Raw genomic sequence first — 18072 nt, 5'->3', positions numbered from 1 at the left:
TCTTAAAGAAGAGTTGTATATGATGCAACCAGAAGGTTTTGTCAATCCTAAAGGTGCTAACAAATTGTGCAAGCTCCAGGGATCCATTTATGGACTGGTGCAAGCATCTCGGAGTTGGAATAAACGCTTTGATAGTGTGATCAAAGCATATGGTTTTATACAGACTTTTGAAGAAGCCTGTATTTACAAGAAAGTGAGTGGGAGCTCTGTAGCATTTCTAATATTATATGTGGATGACATATTGTTAATTGGAAATGATATGGAAATTCTGGATAGCATGGAAGGATACTTGAATAAGAGTTTTTCAAAGCAAGACCTCGGTGAAGCTGCTTACGCATTGAGCATCAAGATCTATATAGATAGATCAAGACGCTTGATAAGATTTTTCAATGAGCACATACCTTGATAAATTTTTTGAAATAGTTCAAAATGGAACAGTCAAAGAAGGAGTTCTTGCCTGTGTTACAAGGTGTGAAGTTGAGTAAGACTCAAGACCCGACCATTGCAGAAAATAGAAAGAGAATGAAAAGTCATTCCCTATGCCTCAGTCATAGGTTCTATAAAGTATGCTATGCTGTGAACCAGACCTATTGTATACCTTGCTCTGTATTTGGCAAATGAATACAATTTTGATCTAATAAGTAGATCACTGGACATGGGTCAAGAATATCCTTAGTGAGGACTAAGGAGATGTTTCTTGATTATGGAGGTGATAAAAGAGCCCGTCATAAAAGTTACAACGATGCAAGCTTTTACACCAATCCAGATGACTCTAAGTCTCAATCTGGATACATATTGAAAGTGGTAGCAATTAGCTAGAGTAGCTCCGTGCAGAGCATTGTGGACATAGAATATTTGCGAAATACATACAGCTCTGAATATGACAGACCCGTTGACTAAGCTTCTCTCACGAGCAAAACATGATCATACCTTAGTACTCTTTTGGGTGTTAATCACATAGTGATGTGAACTAGATTATTGACTCTAGTAAACCCTTTGGGTGTTGATCACATGATGATGTGAACTATGGGTATTAATCACATGCAGATGTGAATATTGGTGTTAAATCACATAGCGATGTGAACTAGATTATTGACTCTAGTGCAAGTGGGAGACTGAAGGAAATATGCCCTAGAGGCAATAATAAAGTTATTATTTATTTCCTTATTTCATGATAAATGTTTATTATTCATGCTAGAATTGTATTAACCGGAAACATAATACATGTGTGAATACATAGACAAACATAGTGTCACTAGTATGCCTCTACTTGACTAGCTCGTTTATCAAAGATGGTTATGTTTCCTAGCCATGGACAAAAGAGTTGTCATTTGATTAATGGGATCACATCATTAGGAGAATGATGTGATTGACATGACCCATTCCGTTAGCCTAGCACTTAATCGTTTAGTATGTTGCTATTGCTTTCTTCATGACTTATACATGTTCCTGTAACTATGAGAATTATGCAACTCCCGTTTACCGGAGGAACACTTTGGGTACTACAAAACGTCACAACGTAATTGGGTGATTATAAAGGAGTACTACAGGTGTCTCCGAAGGTACATGTTGAGTTGGCGTATTTCGAGATTAGGTTTTGTCACTCCGATTGTCGAAGAGGTATCTCTGGGCCCTCTCGGTAATACTCATCACCTAAGCCTTGCAAGCATTGTAACTAATGAGTTAGTTATGAGATGATGTATTACGGAACGAGTAAAGAGACTTGCCGGTAACGAGATTGAACTAGGTATTGGATACCGACGATCGAATCTCGGGCAAGTAACATACCGATGACAAAGGGAACAACGTATGTTGTTATGCGGTTTGACCGATAAAGATCTTCGTAGAATATGTGGGAACCAATATGAACATCCAGGTTCCGCTATTGGTTATTGATCGAGAATAGTTCTAGGTCATGTCTACATAGTTCTCGAACCCGTAGGGTCCGCACGCTTAACGTTACGATGACAGTTTTATTATGAGTTTATAAGTTTTGATGTACCGAAGGAGTTCGGAGTCCCGGATGAGATCGGGGACATGACGAGGAGTCTCGAAATGGTCGAGACGTAAAGATCGATATATTGGACGACTATATTTGGAGTTCGGAAAGGTTCCGAGTGATTCGGGTATTTTTCGGAGTACCGGAGAGTTACAGGAATTCGCCGGGGAGTATATGGGCCTTATTGGGCCATACGGGAATATAGGAGAGAGGCCGAAAGGAAGGAGGCGCGCAGCCCCCCTCTGGTCCGAATTGGACAAGGGGTGCGGCCCCCTTTTCATTCCTCCTCTCCCCCTCTTTCCCCTTCTCCTACTCCAACAAGGAAGGAGGGAGTCCTACTCCCGGTGGGAGTAGGACTCCCCTTGGCGCGCCCCTACTAGGCCGGCCGCCCCCTCCCCCTTGCTCCTTTATATACGGGGGCAGGGGGGCACCTCTAGACACAACAACAATTGATCCCTTGGATCTCTTAGCCATGTGCGGCGCCCCCCTCCACCATAATCCACCTCGATAATATCGTAGGGTGCTTAGGCGAAGCCCTGCGTCGGTAGTACATCAAGATCATCACCACGCCATCGTGCTGACTAAACTCTCCCTCGACACTCGGCTGGATCGGAGTTCAAGGGACGTCATCGAGCTGAACGTGTGCTGAACTCGGAGGTGTCGTACGTTCGGTACTTGGATCGGTCGGATCGTGAAGACGTACGACTACATCAACCGCGTTGTCATAACGCTTCCTCTTACGGTCTACGAGGGTACGTGGACAACACTCTCCCCTCTTGTTGCTATGCCATCACCATGATCTTGCGTGTACGTAGGATTTTTTTTTGAAATTACTACGTTCCCAAACAGTTGATTCTCTACCTCATTCTGAAATTCCTTGAACTTTTCAAAGGTCTCAGACTTGTGTTTCATCAAGTAGACATACCCATATCTACTTAAGTCATCAGTGAGAGTGAGAACATAACGTTAGCCACCGCGAGCCTCAACGCTCATTGGACCGCACACATCAGTATGTATAATTTCCAATAAGTTGGTTGCTCGCTCCATTGTTCCGGAGAACGGAGTCTTGGTCATTTTACCCATGAGGCATGGTTCGCACGTGTCAAATGATTCAAAATCAAGAGACTCCAAAAGTCCATCTGTATGGAGCTTCTTCATGCGTTTGACACCAATGTGACCAACGCGGCAGTGCCACAGATATGTGGGACTATCATTATCAATCTTACATCTTTTGGTATTCACACTATGAATATGTGTAACATCACATTCGAGATTCATTAAGAATAAACCATTGACCAGCGGGGCATGACCATAAAACATATCTCTTATATAAATAGAACAACCATTATTCTCGGATTTAAATGAGTAGCCATCTCGTATTGAACGAGATCCAGATACAATGTTCACGCTCAAAGCTGGCACTAAATAACAATTATTGAGGTTTAAAACTAATCCCATAGGTAAATGTAGAGGTAGAGTGCCGACGGCGATCACATCGACCTTGGAACCATTCCTGACGCGCATCGTCACCTCGTCCTTCGCCAGTCTCCGCTTATTCCGCAGCTCCTGTTTTGAGTTACAAATATGAGCAACGGCACCGGTATCAAATACCCAGGAGCTACTACGAGTACTGGTAAGGTACACATCAATTACATGTATATCACATATCCCTTTAGTGTTACCGGCCTTCTTGTTCGCTAAGTATTTGGGGCAGTTCCGCTTCCAGTGTCCGTTTCCCTTGCAATAAAAGCACTCAGTCTCAGGTTTGGGTCCATTCTTTGGCTTCTTCCCGGCAACTGGCTTACCGGGCGCGGCAACTCCCTTGCCGTCCTTCTTGAATTTCTTCTTACCCTTGCCTTTCCTGAAACTAGTGGTTTTATTGACCATCAACACTTGATGTTCCTTTTTGATTTCCACCTCCGCTGATTTCAGCATTGAAAATACTTCAGGAATAGTTTTCACCATCCCCTGCATATTGTAGTTCATCACAAAGCTCTTGTAGCTAGGTGGGAGCGACTGAAGGATTCTGTCAATGACCGCCTCGTCCGGGTGGTTAATGTCCAGCTGGGACAAGCAGTTGTGCAACCCAGACATTTTGAGTATGTGCTCACTGACAGAACTATTTTCCTCCATCTTACAACTGTAGAACTTGTCGGAGACTTCATATCTCTCGACCCGGGCATGAGCTTGGAAAACCATTTTTAGCTCTTCGAACATCTCATATGCTCCGTGTTGCTCAAAACACTTTTGGAGCCCCGGTTCTAAGCTGTAAAGCATGCCGCACTGAACGAGGGAGTAATCATCAGCACGCGACTGCCAAGCGTTCATAACGTCTTGGTTCTCTGGGATGGGTGCTTCACCTAGTGGTGCTTCTAGGACATATGCTTTCTTGGCAGCTATGAGGATGATCCTCAGGTTCCGGACCCAGTCTGTATAGCTGCTGCCATCATCTTTCAGCTTGGTTTTCTCTAGGAACGCGTTGAAGTTGAGGTTGACATGAGCGTGGGTCATTTGATCTACAAGACATTTTGCAAAAGGTTTTTAGACTAAGTTCATGATAAGTAAGTTCATCTAATCAAATTATTTAATGAACTCCCACTCAGATTAGACATCCCTCTAGTCATCTAAGTGATACATGATCCGACTCAACTAGACCGTGTCCGATCATCACGTGAGACGGACTAGTCATCATCGGTGAACATCTCCATGTTGATCGTATCTTCCATATGACTCATGTTCGACCTTTCGGTCTCTTGTGTTCCAAGGCCATGTCTGTACATGCTAGGCTCGTCAAGTCAACCTAAGTGTTTTGCATGTGTAAATCCATCTTACACCCATTGTATGTGGACGTTGGAATCTATCACACCCGATCATCACGTGGTGCTTCGAAACAACGAACTTTCGCAACGGCGCACAGTTAGGGGGAACACTTTCTTGAAATTATTGTGAGGGATCATCTTATTTACTACCGTCGTTCTAAGCAAATCAGATGCGAAAAAACATGATAAACATCACATGCAATCAAATAGTGACATGATATGGCCAATATCATATTGCTCCTTTGATCTCCATCTTCGGGGAGCCATGATCATCTTCATCACCGGCATGACACCATGATCTCCATCATCGTGTCTCCATGAAGTTGTTCTCCAACTATTACTTCTACTACTATGGCTAACGGTTTAGCAAAGAAGTAAAGTAATTACATGGCGTTATTCAGTGACACGCAGGTCATACAATAAATAAAGACAACTCCTATGGCTCCTGCCGTTTGTCATACTCATCGACATGCAAGTCGTGATTCCTATTACAAGAACATGATCAATCTCATACATCACATATATTTCATTCATCACATCCTTTTGGCCATATCACATCACAAGGCACATGCTGCAAAAACAAGTTAGACGTCCTCTAATTGTTGTTGCAAGTTTTTACGTGGCTGCTATAGGGTTCTAGCAAGAACGATTCTTATCTACGCCAAAACCACAACGTGATATGCCAATTTCTATTTACCCTTCATAAGGACCCTTTTCATCGAATCCGATCCGATTAAAGTGGGAGAGACAGACACCCGCTAGCCACCTTATGCAACTAGTGCATGTCAGTCGGTGGAACCTGTCTCACGTAAGCGTACGTGTAAGGTCGGTCCGGGCCGCTTCATCCCATGATGCCGCCAAAACAAGATAAGACTAGTAGTGGCAAGAAAATTGACAACATCTACGCCCACAACAAGATTGTGTCCTACTCGTGCATAGAAACTACGCATAGACCTAGCTCTGATACCACTGTTGGGGAACGTTGCAAAAAATAAAAAATTTCTACGCTTCACCAAGATCAATCTATGGAGTCATCTAGCAATGAGAGAGAGGAGAGCATCTACATACCCTAGTAGATCACGAGCAAAAGCATTCAAAAGAACGGGGTTGAGGGAGTCGTACTCGTCGTGATCCAAGTCACCGAAGATCCTATTGCCGAATGGACGACACCTCCGCGTTCAACACACGTACGGTTGGGGAAGACGTATCCTCCTTCTTGATCCAGCAAGGGGGAAGGGGAGGTTGATGGAGATCCAGTAGCACGACGGCGTGGTGGTGGAAGCAACAGCGATCTCGGCAGGGCTTCGCCAAGCTCAGCGAGAGGGAGAGGTGTTACAAGGGGAGAGGGAGGCGCCAGGGACTAGGTGCGGCTGCCCTCCCTCCCCCCTCTTTATATAGGGGCCCTAGGGGGGTGTCGGCCCCCTAGAGATCTAATCTCAAGGGGGGGCGGCCAAGGGGGGAAACTTGCCCCCCAAGCCAAGTGGGGCGCCCCCCACCCCTAGGGTTTCCAACCCTAGGCGCAGTAGGAGGCCCAAGGGGGGTGCACCAGCCCACCAGGGGCTGGTTCCCTTCCCTCTTCAGCCCACGAGGCCCTCCGGGATAGGTGGCCCCACCCGGTGGACCCCCGGGACCCTTCCGGTGGTCCCGATACAATACCGGTGACCCCCGAAACTTTCCCGGTGGCCGAAACTGGACTTCCTATATACAATTCTTCACCTTCGGACCATTCGGAACTCCTCATGACGTCTGGGATCTCATCCGGGACTCCGAACAACTTTCGGGTTACCGCATACTAATATCTCTACAACCCTAGCGTCACCGAACCTTAAGTGTGTAGACCCTACGGGTTCGGGAATCACGCAGACATGACCGAGACAGCTCTTTGGCCAATAACCAATAGCAGGATCTGGATACCCATGTTGGCTCCCACATGTTCCATGATGATCTCATCGAATGAACCACGATGTCGAGGATTCAAGTAATCCCGTATACAATTCCCTTTGTCAATCGGTACGTTACTTGCCCAAGATTCGATCGTCGGTATCCCAATATCTCGTTCAATCTCGTTACCGGCAAGTCACTTTACCCGTACCGTAATGCATGATCCCGTGACCAAACACTTGGTCACATTGAGCTCATTATGATGATGCATTACTGAGTGGGCCCAGAGATACCTCTCCGTCATACGGAGTGACAAATCCCAGTCTCGATCCGTGTCAACCCAACAGATACTTTTGGGTATACCTGTAGTATACCTTTATAGTGACCCAGTTACGTTGTGACGTTTGGTACACCCAAAGTACTCCTACGGCATCCGGGAGTTACACGATCTCATGGTCTAAGGAAATGATACTTGACATTGTAAAAGCTCTAGCAAACGAACTACACGATCTTGTGCTATGCTTAGGATTGGGTCTTGTCCATCACATCATTCTCCTAATAATGTGATCCCGTTATCAATGACATCCAATGTCTATAGTCAGGAAACCATGAATATCTGTTGATCAACGAGCTAGTCAACTAGAGGCTCACTAGGGACATGTTATGGTCTATGTATTCACACATGTATTATGATTTCCGGATACCACAATTATAGCATGAATAATAGACACTTATCATGAACAAGGAAATATAATAATAATCATTTTATTATTGCCTCTAGGGCATATTTCCAACAGTAGCATGGTGATCATAACAACAACTTTCAGGTTGATCGGAAAGTATATATGGCAAGGGGCTAGATAGCCCAAGAGCGGAATTTGCTCCTTCGAAGATGAAAAGATATTCTTTGGGCCCTCTTTGTGTGACGACATCCATCATCGTATGGCCAGATACAGGTGACTAGGCCAGAGGGATGCTGGAACATGTCAACAAGAAAGAAGAACAAACCCGGTAATGAGGAGACCGGTATAGTGAGCATGAGAATGGGTCAAGTGGATACCGATATATCTCACCTCAGGTTTTGTAAAGTATCACGAACCAAATATGATAGCATATGATAACCAAACGTTCACTAGAATATAATTCGTGTATTCATAGTGATCAATATGGATGTCCACGGTTCCGCTATTGTTCATTGAACGAAAGGGAGTTTCGTTCATGTCTATGTTTTACCAAACCTACAAGGTCACACGCTTAAGGGAATCATGATCTGTTGAGTGCCAGTGGAGTAAGAGTTACGAGAAAATATTCACGAAACAGTTTTGGGAATGCTAGAAATAGTTTCGAGAGAAACTAGAAGCGTTTCAGGGTTACCGGAAGAGTTTTGGGGTCTACCGAGTAATACCAAGAATCGATATATAGGTGGAAAAAGAGTTTATAACAATGTCTTTAGTTCAACGATCGTTTGATCTTTAGAGCTACATGTACTAGTGTAATTTGGTAATTTCAGTGCATGATTTCCTTCAAGAGAAGTACATACAGTTAAAAATAGGGAGATGAAATAAGTTGGCTATCTATAAGGGCATGAGCCCCCTTCCCCTCTGGTATCTTGCAGAGTGATTCTCCAAGCACTAACCCTAGAATCGTCTTCCACCCCGTGTGTTGCCTCCCTCACCATTGTTCCTGGTAGTGGCCGCGATAACTGTCCTCCGCCCCTCCTCCTTGTGGTGTGAGGTTTATATTCCTCTTTGTAGCGGAGGCATAAAGGTTGTGCCAACTAGTCGGGTGGGCCATGTTGACACATTGTGGGCTAGGTGGTGGTGATGATGCCCTTGGTGCTTCACTCGCCAACTCCACCATGTATGCAACGTAATTTAGTAGACGACGTCCTGATCCTCATCTATGACGACATGGTGCTCTCCTCCCTACCACAGAAGCACCTTTGGTGAACTTGCCCATATCCATCATATTCCTCTCTAGGATGGACAAGGAGTTGGAGGTTAGGGGGATGACGACACCTATGTGTATCATTACCTCGTTGGATGCGTCGATGCGACGTGTCGTCGTGGCCTTAATCGTGTCCATCGGCCCCATCCTCTGGCTCTGATACATCCTAAATGTATATATAGCTTTTGAAGTTTAATAGGGATTTTACTATGTTTGTATTGTTATATTTATTGTGTGTTGTCTAATTTAAGGCCTAGGCAACATGATCTAAAGACCTACGTGGTTAAGCACACGTTGTATAGTGATTCCTCGAGCTTTCATGTGATAGGTGTTGGTATCAACGAGGAGTGAAGGCGATATGAGGAGCACGAGAAGCGACATCACTTAAGGCGTTGTTTCAATATATTGATTTTAGACACCAAACCGACCATTGCTAATGGCAATGAAGGGGGGCAATAGTACTCCCTTCATTTCAAAATAATTGAACTTATAGGATTATCCTGAATCATACTTTAAAAAGTTACAAAAAAACTCCAAAGATCTACACAATATATAATACATATATAAAATTTATATCATAATGAATAGAGTGAAGCAAATTTGGTGTTGTAGATGTGGATACATTTTAAAATAAACTTAATGAAGTTTGACTTTTTCAAACCTAGAACTTCAATTATTTGCAAAGGGGGGAAGCGTTGAACAAACCCGGAAGAAAGGGCGTTCAGTTATTCATGGGTGGCTTGTCTGTCGAGCATCTAAGACAAAGATCAACAACATACTATCAGTTGAAGGCATTTGTATTGCTTACTATAAATCGTTACACATAGTGATCTCATTGCAGGAAAAATAGAGTCTCATCACCATTATCTACTTTCCATGTAATGTTTATTACTTGAATTTAATCATCTATTCAACAACCATCACTACTCTAGTCTGATAGGTACTCTTCATTAGTCGACACATTTGAGATAAATGACATATCAAGCATTGTTGAAACAACAATAGCAACACTCTTCTTATACCTTGAGGAATCAATATTAAATTGGGAAACGACACTTCCTGATTCATGCTTCAACTACCCTTGTGCACTGGCAAAACATTAGATATCGTGTGCTTCTAATCGATTGTTTTTGCATCAGGTCAATTGCATATAGAGTCAAACTAGTTTGATGGAGGTTCGCGTGATCATATCATGTTCTTGGCACTTCTCTTGTCTCACCGTAGTGATGATCTTCCTTTTTTTCATGGGCGGCTATGAGGCTACTCTCTAGTGTTGGATCCGTTCTTTTTTTGTTAGCCTCTTCTACTTCCGATTTTGGAGGCCCTCTTTGGGTTACTAGGCTTGGGTGGAAGGATGGGGATCATGGTGCCGTTGAGTCGTTGTCTCGTCGTTTGTTGTCTTCCAAGGATTGTTCACATCTGACCCGAGTTTGCCAAGATGATGCTTTATTCACCATGTGCATCCTTAGTGGTTTCGTTGTTGCTTCAAAACCAAGACTTTGTAATATAATTTCTCATTTTTCTTGGTTCTTGCCCTTTGTTTGGTATTGTTTTGTTCGATCTTTGCTCTTTGCGATGGCAATGAGAGCCCAGCTTGCTAGTGACAGATTGAATTTTGTCAGCGGAGGCATTGTTCGATGGCTACCCCGGTGCTCACATAGTGCACGAATGCAACCTATGTTTTGTATGATTTGACACGTATCCCGTCCTTTGGCGGCAGATTGGTCACGTGTCCCCGAATTCCTTTTTTTGTAAAAAAATATATTTTATGTGGGATGTATCTGCAAATGGACCTATGTGCCTACCCTGTACTAATGTGGTTCAACGTGGAGTTTTTTGTTGTGGTTCAACGTGTAGTTGTTTGCAGAAAAGAAAACTCTGAAGGACCAAACCGCCACCCCCAGGGTTTTCCAAATAAATGGCCGTGAAAGCTTCTCCCCTTTTCCATCCCGCACCCTCCAAACATTTCTTCTCCACGCCCCCCGCGAGTTAGCGGAATTGCCAGGCGAGTCCTCCCGCCGCGACCGCGATGGAGCCACCCGCACCCGGTTCAGAACCGGTCGAGGAGGACCGCATCGAAGAACCGGCCTCCTCCAACTCCAACGCCTCCTCCCCGAGCGCTGCTGCGCCGCCACCTCCCCTCCACCTCGAGCAGGCCGGAGGCGGCGCCGATGGGTCGAGCCCCGCCACGGTGGTCGACCCCCGGAAGGGCAAGGGAGTCGCCACCATTCCTTCTCCTCCGAGCTCCGCGAGCAGCAGCAGCTCCTCCGAGCTCCGCGAGCAGCAGCAGCTCCTCGACAACGCCATCGCCGCGACGCTCAGAGCCGGGCCCTTAGGCGGCATGGAGTCGACCTCCGCGGCGGGCGGCAGGGAGTCGACCTCCACAGCGGACGGCAGGGCGCGGGCGGCGTGGAGCGACCCCTTGGTGGCGGTGGCGGTGGCGGAGACGAGCGAGGAGCCCAACGCGGCGGCGCGGCCGTTGGACTCCAAGCTGGTGTTCGACCACCGGCTGGCGCGAGAGCAGGCGGCTATCGACGAGGCGAACGAGCTATGGGGACAGGAGGCGGTGCCCGCCGCGGCGGCGCAGCCGTTGGAGTTGGACCCCAACCTGGTTGGGCAGCGGTTGGAGTTGGACCTCAACCTGGTTAGGCAGCGGTTGATCGAGCGGCTAGCGAAAGAGCAGGCGGCCGTCGACAACAGGCGACGGGAACAGCAGGTGACGACCTCTGCGACTTGAGCGTTTCTTGGAGTTCTTGTTGTTTCTTGGAGTTCTTAGAGTCTCTGGAGTGCGTTCTTGAGCGTTTCTTGGTTTCCTGTTGAGCAGTACAACTCGCTGCGCGCGGAAGAGGCGATGTACAAGAAGGAACAGGTATGAGCATGAATCTGGTCTTGCTTGCTCGGAATTGCTTGCTGTAGTCTGTCAAAATCTTGGGGTTGGGGATGATTTGGCAGTAGAAACGGAATCTCGGGCAAATGTTGGCAAGGATCTTACTCGGTAGGCAAGGATGACTTAGGTGTCCAGGCTTGTGCTAATTGATTCTTCTATTTGGTTTGGTATATGATAGCATGTTTTGCACTTTTGCTGCAAGTGAAAAATGTGAGGAGATATGCGGATCATGTCTTCGCAGTGATTGCTGTCATATTTTGGCAAGAAATCTTGATGCCAAAATGTATCAATTTCCAGTGTAGATGAATGGTGTTATAGGGGAAGTTAATCTGAATGTTTGTTTGGGATTACATGGCTCTATTCTTTTGCCTTTTGTCATCTGTTGCCTGAAAGGCTGAAATTGGCTCCGAAGCCTCAAAACTCGATTCATATGAATAACTCAAATATTTCAATCTTGGTAGCCCTTTCACCCTTGCTAATCCGAAATATGTGATCTTGATGCTAATTCTGTGGACCAGGAGAAACTATCACAAGCAAAGGTTGTGGTAAAGGTGAAACCCAAGCAGGACAAACTAGGTATAAACTGGAGTTGGATCAAGAACAAGGTATGGTCTGAATCTTGTCCACTCTTCTCGCTTGTGATTCTTGGGTGGTATGAACTGGGATTTTTTGTGCATAGAAAGTAGAACTGAGATTTTTTTGGTTTCTTTGGTTTCTGTCTGTTCATGTTAAATTCTTGGACCTGTTAGTGTAATCAAGGCATGAAATCTTGGTTAGAGTGTCATGTGGCATCCTAGCATAGAGGAGGAATCTTGGGCAATGTTGGCAGAAGTACAAATGCCCTAGGTGCTCGTGGGTTTTTCCACAATTCGGCATTGTATTTTGAAGCAAATGGCTATCCTGTTGAAACTGTTGTCTGTAAAATGTGGGGAAATCATGAGGTCATGTCCTACTGCAATATTTTGGCAACAGAGCCTGAAGTCAAATGTATGAGCTTCCTTTGCAAACAGATGCTGTTATCAGAAACTTTAATCTAGACATTAGTTCAAGACTTGATAATTGAACATAATTCCTGTAAATCATTTTCCATTTACATGCAAAATCTGCGACCACTTTAGGATTTGGTCGAGAAGTTTCGGCAATTTTGTCGATTGGTACCTGGAACTGGTTCAGAAGCCCCAGAACATAATTCATGTAAATAGTTGCCAAAAATAAAGAAGCTTTGGATGCACATGTTTTGTGGTCTTGCTATACATTATTATTTTTCCTTTTGACCGCGAAAAGGAACAAAAATGACTGGTTGTTTGTTAATTCCACCTGTTTTCCATTCCCTTATTTCTTGTTTTGAAATACTTGATCTTGTTGATTCTGTACAATTGTAACTTCGTTTTCTTCATTTCCTGTCAAATAGATTTTTCATAGAGAAGGAAGGGAAATATGTTCGGAACATGTGAACCACCAGGTTTGTCTCCATTTTGCCTGATGTAATGTTAAAAATTGAAGTGCAAGAAAAATCAGGATCAAATCCCTATATCACAAGATACTGTGATTAGTGGTTCCTGTAAAATCAATTGTTCAGAAGGACTATGTTCTCTTTATAAATACTAAATTGTATGTTAACTCTTGGTTGTGATAGTCTGATGGGACCTGAATCGTACTTGTACTGTTGTTGAGTTTATCATGTGTTAATGGACATCTTCTTGTTTTCTTACTGAACAACAACCAATAAGTATCAATAATGGGATTATATACTAGCAGTTTCAAACATTTCCAGAGAACATGGAAACCTGAAATTTTGAATGAGAACAAAATTTCCATCACATTTTTGGATATGTTGTTTCCATGTTCAACTCAGCGTAATTTGAATTCTCATATTTGTGCGTTCGTTGCAGACACATCCCATCACTGAAGTCAGAAGGCATCATAGGCTTGCTTCTGACGAGGCGAACCATCTTAATGCCTATTCAGAATATAGACCGGTGATTGGAGATGGGGAGTGTTTCTACAGGAGCTTCATATTTTCGTACCTTGTAATCGTCCTCCCCGCTTTTCATTGTCATAGGATGTAGGTTTAGGCATTTAACTTTCTCTGTTTTCGTGAATGTACAACAGGAGCAAGTTATTGATAGGCAGGACACACATGAGGAACATCGTCTCCTTCGTGTTGTTGAAAGAATGTCCATGCAACATGCAAATCTTGGATGGAACTCTGACTTTCGCAGGAGCAGCAAAGTAAGTTCAATACTTGTTCCATACTTGTTCTTTCTTTTTCTTTTTTTGAGGGTAATGTTCTTTCTTGGATAAACATGCTTGTAAGGGATGATGATTCTATTCAGGTTACAGTACACTTAAATCAGCATCTGGCATCTCCCAATCTTTGTTTGTCATTTGCAGGAGATTCACAATTGCTTAACAGTAGTGGCATGCCATCACAGTTTTATACACTGTTGGCAGAAACTCAAATTTGAAGTTTATTGTAAAGTTAACGACCTGATTGTAACAACGGCCTTACGAAAATTTACTTGCAAAGGAACGTCAATATAATAAGGAAGTAACGTAATTTTATGCTTGTTTGAGCACTGCAACAATGCTCACTTACTGGTTATTATTGTATAGCCACCTCACTGTTCTGTTACTAGCTATAGTATATGCTTAACGACTAAAGATTCTCAGGCGAGTTATCTTAGGTGTGTTCTTTTATATCTTTCCATTGATCAGTATTCTGTATGTATCATTGTAACCTATGATATATGATTATCAACTGCGAATTATTGAGTCGCTGGTTCTTTCAGGCATTTAAGAATCTGATCAAGAAAATAATGAGACTGAAACATGGCAGAGAATCAACTAGCAGGTTTTTGACTCGCTTGGTTTTCTGCAATTCCATCATAGTATTGTGGCCGAATACATTCCATCTCACTTAATGTGCCATTTTTAGCCGCCGTAAAGAGAAACTTCTCAAGTTCTTCAGCAAGGATGATACGACACTAGACAGTGAGAGAAACACCCTTGAATTCATATTTCCTTTTGTCCATCACAATTCATGTTTCTGACACATTTTCTTGGTTAGTTTTCATTTTCCTCAGATTAGTAGTAGCTATCCAGATGTGCTCGCACAGGGAGGTGTATGAACCGCTTATACCAGGGCTCAGAGGAAATTACAATCTGGAAGATGTCTGTGATGCATATTCTCCCTTACATTACCGTTGTGCTGATTTCCGATGCATCCATTGTTGGATACATGACACTCAATTTACCTAACCTGTTATTGTTGTTGTATGTACAGTGGTGCTTTTGGCGTGTCACTCCAGCTCGTCGGTTCACGGATCATGTTATGATGGTGGCCTTGGCCAGAGCGCTTGAGGTCCCCCTCAGAGTGGAGCGAGTCCGAGGAGGATATGATCCAGATATCTACACTGGTCCTGGAGTTCCCCATCCGAGAGTGACCCTGCTGTACTCGGCAAATCACTACGAAATCATCTACCCACGTGCTCCTTCTGCTGAGAGTTCAAGTCATCAGGCTTCCCAGATAGAACATGCTACTGATCAGGGTTCAAATCAACAGACTTCCCAGAGAAAACATCCTGCTGATCAGAGTTCAAGTCATCAGGCTTCCCAGAGAGAAGAGCCTGCTGATCAGAGTTGAAGTGAATAGATTCCGCTGGATTAAAGTTGAGTTGGGCTGCTGCCTATGAATGAGAGTGTTTCCGAGATTAGTGGTAGGCATATTATCCTCCAGATATCTACATGGAGTGATGAAGTTGGGGTAGGCATAGCATATACACTTGTGCGTTCTTCTTTGATAGGAAGAAAAACTTCAGTGAATCTTGTGTGATCACATTGAACTTCTTGTTATATTGCCAGCTGGTGTATAATAGATCTCCCATGCAGAAATCCTACATATGAATGAATACAGTAATGAAGCAGAGATACTTGTGCATTCTTTCTTGTGTTGGCAAAGATACGTACTGCTGATGCCACTGGAATGATTGACCAGTTTGGCATATATATGCACTGCTGGTGTCAAGGATGCAACTGTTTTCGAAGAATTTACTCATATTACCCTGCCTGCTTTGTGAAGCTGTTTGAATCACAACAACCTGGCTGGTACTACTTTGCAATGTACTACCTATGTTTCTTTAAACTGCCAAAATGTCATACATTTAGAAACGAAGGGTTTTAAACCGCCAAAATGTCTTACATTTACTGAAAAAAGCTTTCGTCCCGCTTTATATATAAAAGCAAACCATCACAAGCCACACAGAGTTCACACATGATACAAACGCACCCACACAGAGTCCAGCAGCATGCAAACACACACAAAGTACCACATAAAATGTTCTGCTGAGGGTACCAGCTCAACAGGCCCATTTTTTTTTAAACAGAAAGGCGATCTGAGGAAACACCTAATCCGGCTCCGGAGGTGGCGGAGGAAGGGGCAGTGACAGCCGAATCGCCAAGGTCCTGGGTCCTGCAGTGGTAGCATCGATAGCGCCTCGGTCGGGAAGGCGGCTGAGCGGCTTCCAAAGCTGCAAGAAACCACATAGTTTCTAGATCGCATCAATAGGTTGTCGCAAGGGGGAGTACTCAATGACAACTTGTTATGTTAACTATGCGTTAAGACAGCTTGTTGCACTGATTGATTCCGGCATGAGGCACATATCACACCATATGATCTTCCAATAGCAGACTGGCCGGGATCTTTTCTAGTGATCCCTTTCGCTTACATCAGCAGAAGTTGTAGAATCTTTGCACATGTTAGCGTCATCGGGCTCCAGCTCTGGAATAAGGTTCAACACATCAATACAATCTACAAAAGGGAAAATGGAACAACATTCAAAAAATGTTGATGCTTTTCAAAAATATGTTCGTGACATCAAAAAAATAATTATACAATGTAAAAAAATGTTCACACGTTCCAAAATATATTCATGAAAAAAAATCTCTATGCAATGTAAAAAAATCAAGTAATTTAAAACATATTTTTTACCATTAAAAAAGGTGGTTACATTAAAAAAACGTTCATATATTTCAAAAATATGTTTGCGACATTTTTAGAAACTGTTTATACAATGTAAAGAAATGTTCGGGTAATTTTAGAAAATTGTTTTTGCTGCCTTTGCTTCTTCCCTTGATTATCTCCCATAGTGATCCTTTGGTTAATTCCTGAAGCAGCTGAAAGGGGAAAAGGAACAGGAACTCAGGGTTATGCCCAATTATAATTCATCCTTCAAACCAAAACAAAATGTGGGATAATCTCGACCATCAACCAAACAAAAAAAAATGACTATCCCTAGCCAACACTCGTCGGACACAGGCATATGGGGTGACCTCATCTCGGCGCCGCTTCCATTCGATGGCTTTTTTGTTTTTACGAGCGAGCCCGCAGTGCTGGCCGGGGATTGCCTTCACTGGTCGATTTTTACGGCGGGGTCGCCAAGAAGTACTCTTGGGTTTGATTTGGATAGGCAGAGCCTAGCCCTGGAATTGCTGCCAGGGGACATGTATACCCCGGGCAGATTCGCGGTCACGGTCATCCGAGCAGATGGTGGTGGGATGGGTTTCCTTTTATTGTCAGGCTTCACCGCCCAACTATGGAGTATAGAGACCGATGGCGACGGTGTTGTGATATGGGAGCCGAGAAGAATTATTGAACTGGACAATTTACTTGGACTAAATTCAAAGAAACAGCCCCCGGAAATGATAGGGTATGCGGAGGAAAATAATTCGGTGGACGGGGGCATTGGCTCCTGATTTTTTAAATGAAATAAAAATCACTTTTTCAAGATTAAAAAATCGAAAAGAAAACCGTGAAAACTTAAACATATTCACCGTGGATCTGTGGATTTTCGTTCAAAAATATTATAATTTGCACGCTGCACAAAACAAAATCCTGGCCCAACAATAAAAATAGATTGGCCCATTTTCATGTACATATTTGTTTTTTTTTTGTCTACGCCACATATGAAAGTATATTGTTACGAAAATTTTAATGAATGTTTTATATGTGTATTTGTGTATGTAGAATTTTTTTCGACTTTTTTTCGTTGTGGAAAATTGATATTGTTAAAGTCCACATAGTGCCCGTCCACCATTGGGCATTTCCGTCAAATGGACCAACTATTTTGTTGATGCTGTGGATTGACTGCAGATTAGTTAAACATAATATATACATAATATGAAAATATATGCAACGAGCACAGAGATTGGTTAGTTCTGTAACAAATTAATAATTGGAAAAAAAATTCACTCTTGCTTGCCTACTGAAATATGCAAGAGCTGTATCTGTATAATAGTAATGTTAGCACATATAGATATAGCTGCATTGTAGACTCAAGGGGAAAAGGAACAGGAACTCAAGGGTTATACCCAATCATAATTCATCCTTCAAACCAAAGAAAATATGGGATAACCTCACCCATCAACCAAACAGAAAAAACGGCTATCCCTAGCCAACTGAATAGAGATACCCATAACCACCCTAACATCTCCCTGTAACAAAACACATCCTTAGATTTTTTTTCCTCTCTTTTTTCTGT

General features: G+C 43.5%; 1 protein-coding gene across 1 annotated transcript; it reads left to right on the top strand.

Moving 5' to 3' along the window:
• The first annotated feature begins 10744 nt into the window (after window positions 1-10744).
• On the top strand, window positions 10745-15473 carry LOC119325086. The gene is made up of 10 exons (XM_037598831.1): window positions 10745-11362; window positions 11471-11515; window positions 12052-12138; window positions 12945-12995; window positions 13426-13563; window positions 13646-13765; window positions 14326-14387; window positions 14472-14527; window positions 14604-14707; window positions 14820-15473. Exons 1-10 carry the CDS (start codon window positions 10988-10990, stop codon window positions 15177-15179), a joined length of 1398 nt encoding a protein of 465 aa, XP_037454728.1. The 5' UTR covers window positions 10745-10987; the 3' UTR covers window positions 15180-15473.
• Window positions 15474-18072: the final 2599 nt, after the last annotated feature.

The sequence above is a fragment of the Triticum dicoccoides genome, chromosome 6B (assembly GCF_002162155.2).
Source record: "Triticum dicoccoides isolate Atlit2015 ecotype Zavitan chromosome 6B, WEW_v2.0, whole genome shotgun sequence".
Lineage (NCBI taxonomy): Eukaryota > Viridiplantae > Streptophyta > Magnoliopsida > Poales > Poaceae > Triticum > Triticum dicoccoides.
The sequence above is the reverse complement of the archived record's forward strand: the minus strand, read 5'-3'. Positions and strand labels throughout refer to the sequence as shown.

What these genes read in the sequence shown, in the direction of transcription:
- LOC119325086 (XM_037598831.1), top strand. Translation starts at nt 10,988, where the DNA reads ATGGAGTCGACCTCCGCGGCGGGCGGCAGGGAGTCGACCTCCACAGCG. An exon ending in GGCAGAGAATCAACTAGCAG is followed by an intron (nt 14,388 to 14,471) that starts GTTTTTGACTCG and finishes TGCCATTTTTAG; the next exon opens with CCGCCGTAAAGAGAAACTTC. An exon ending in GAAATTACAATCTGGAAGAT is followed by an intron (nt 14,708 to 14,819) that starts GTCTGTGATGCA and finishes TTGTATGTACAG; the next exon opens with TGGTGCTTTTGGCGTGTCAC.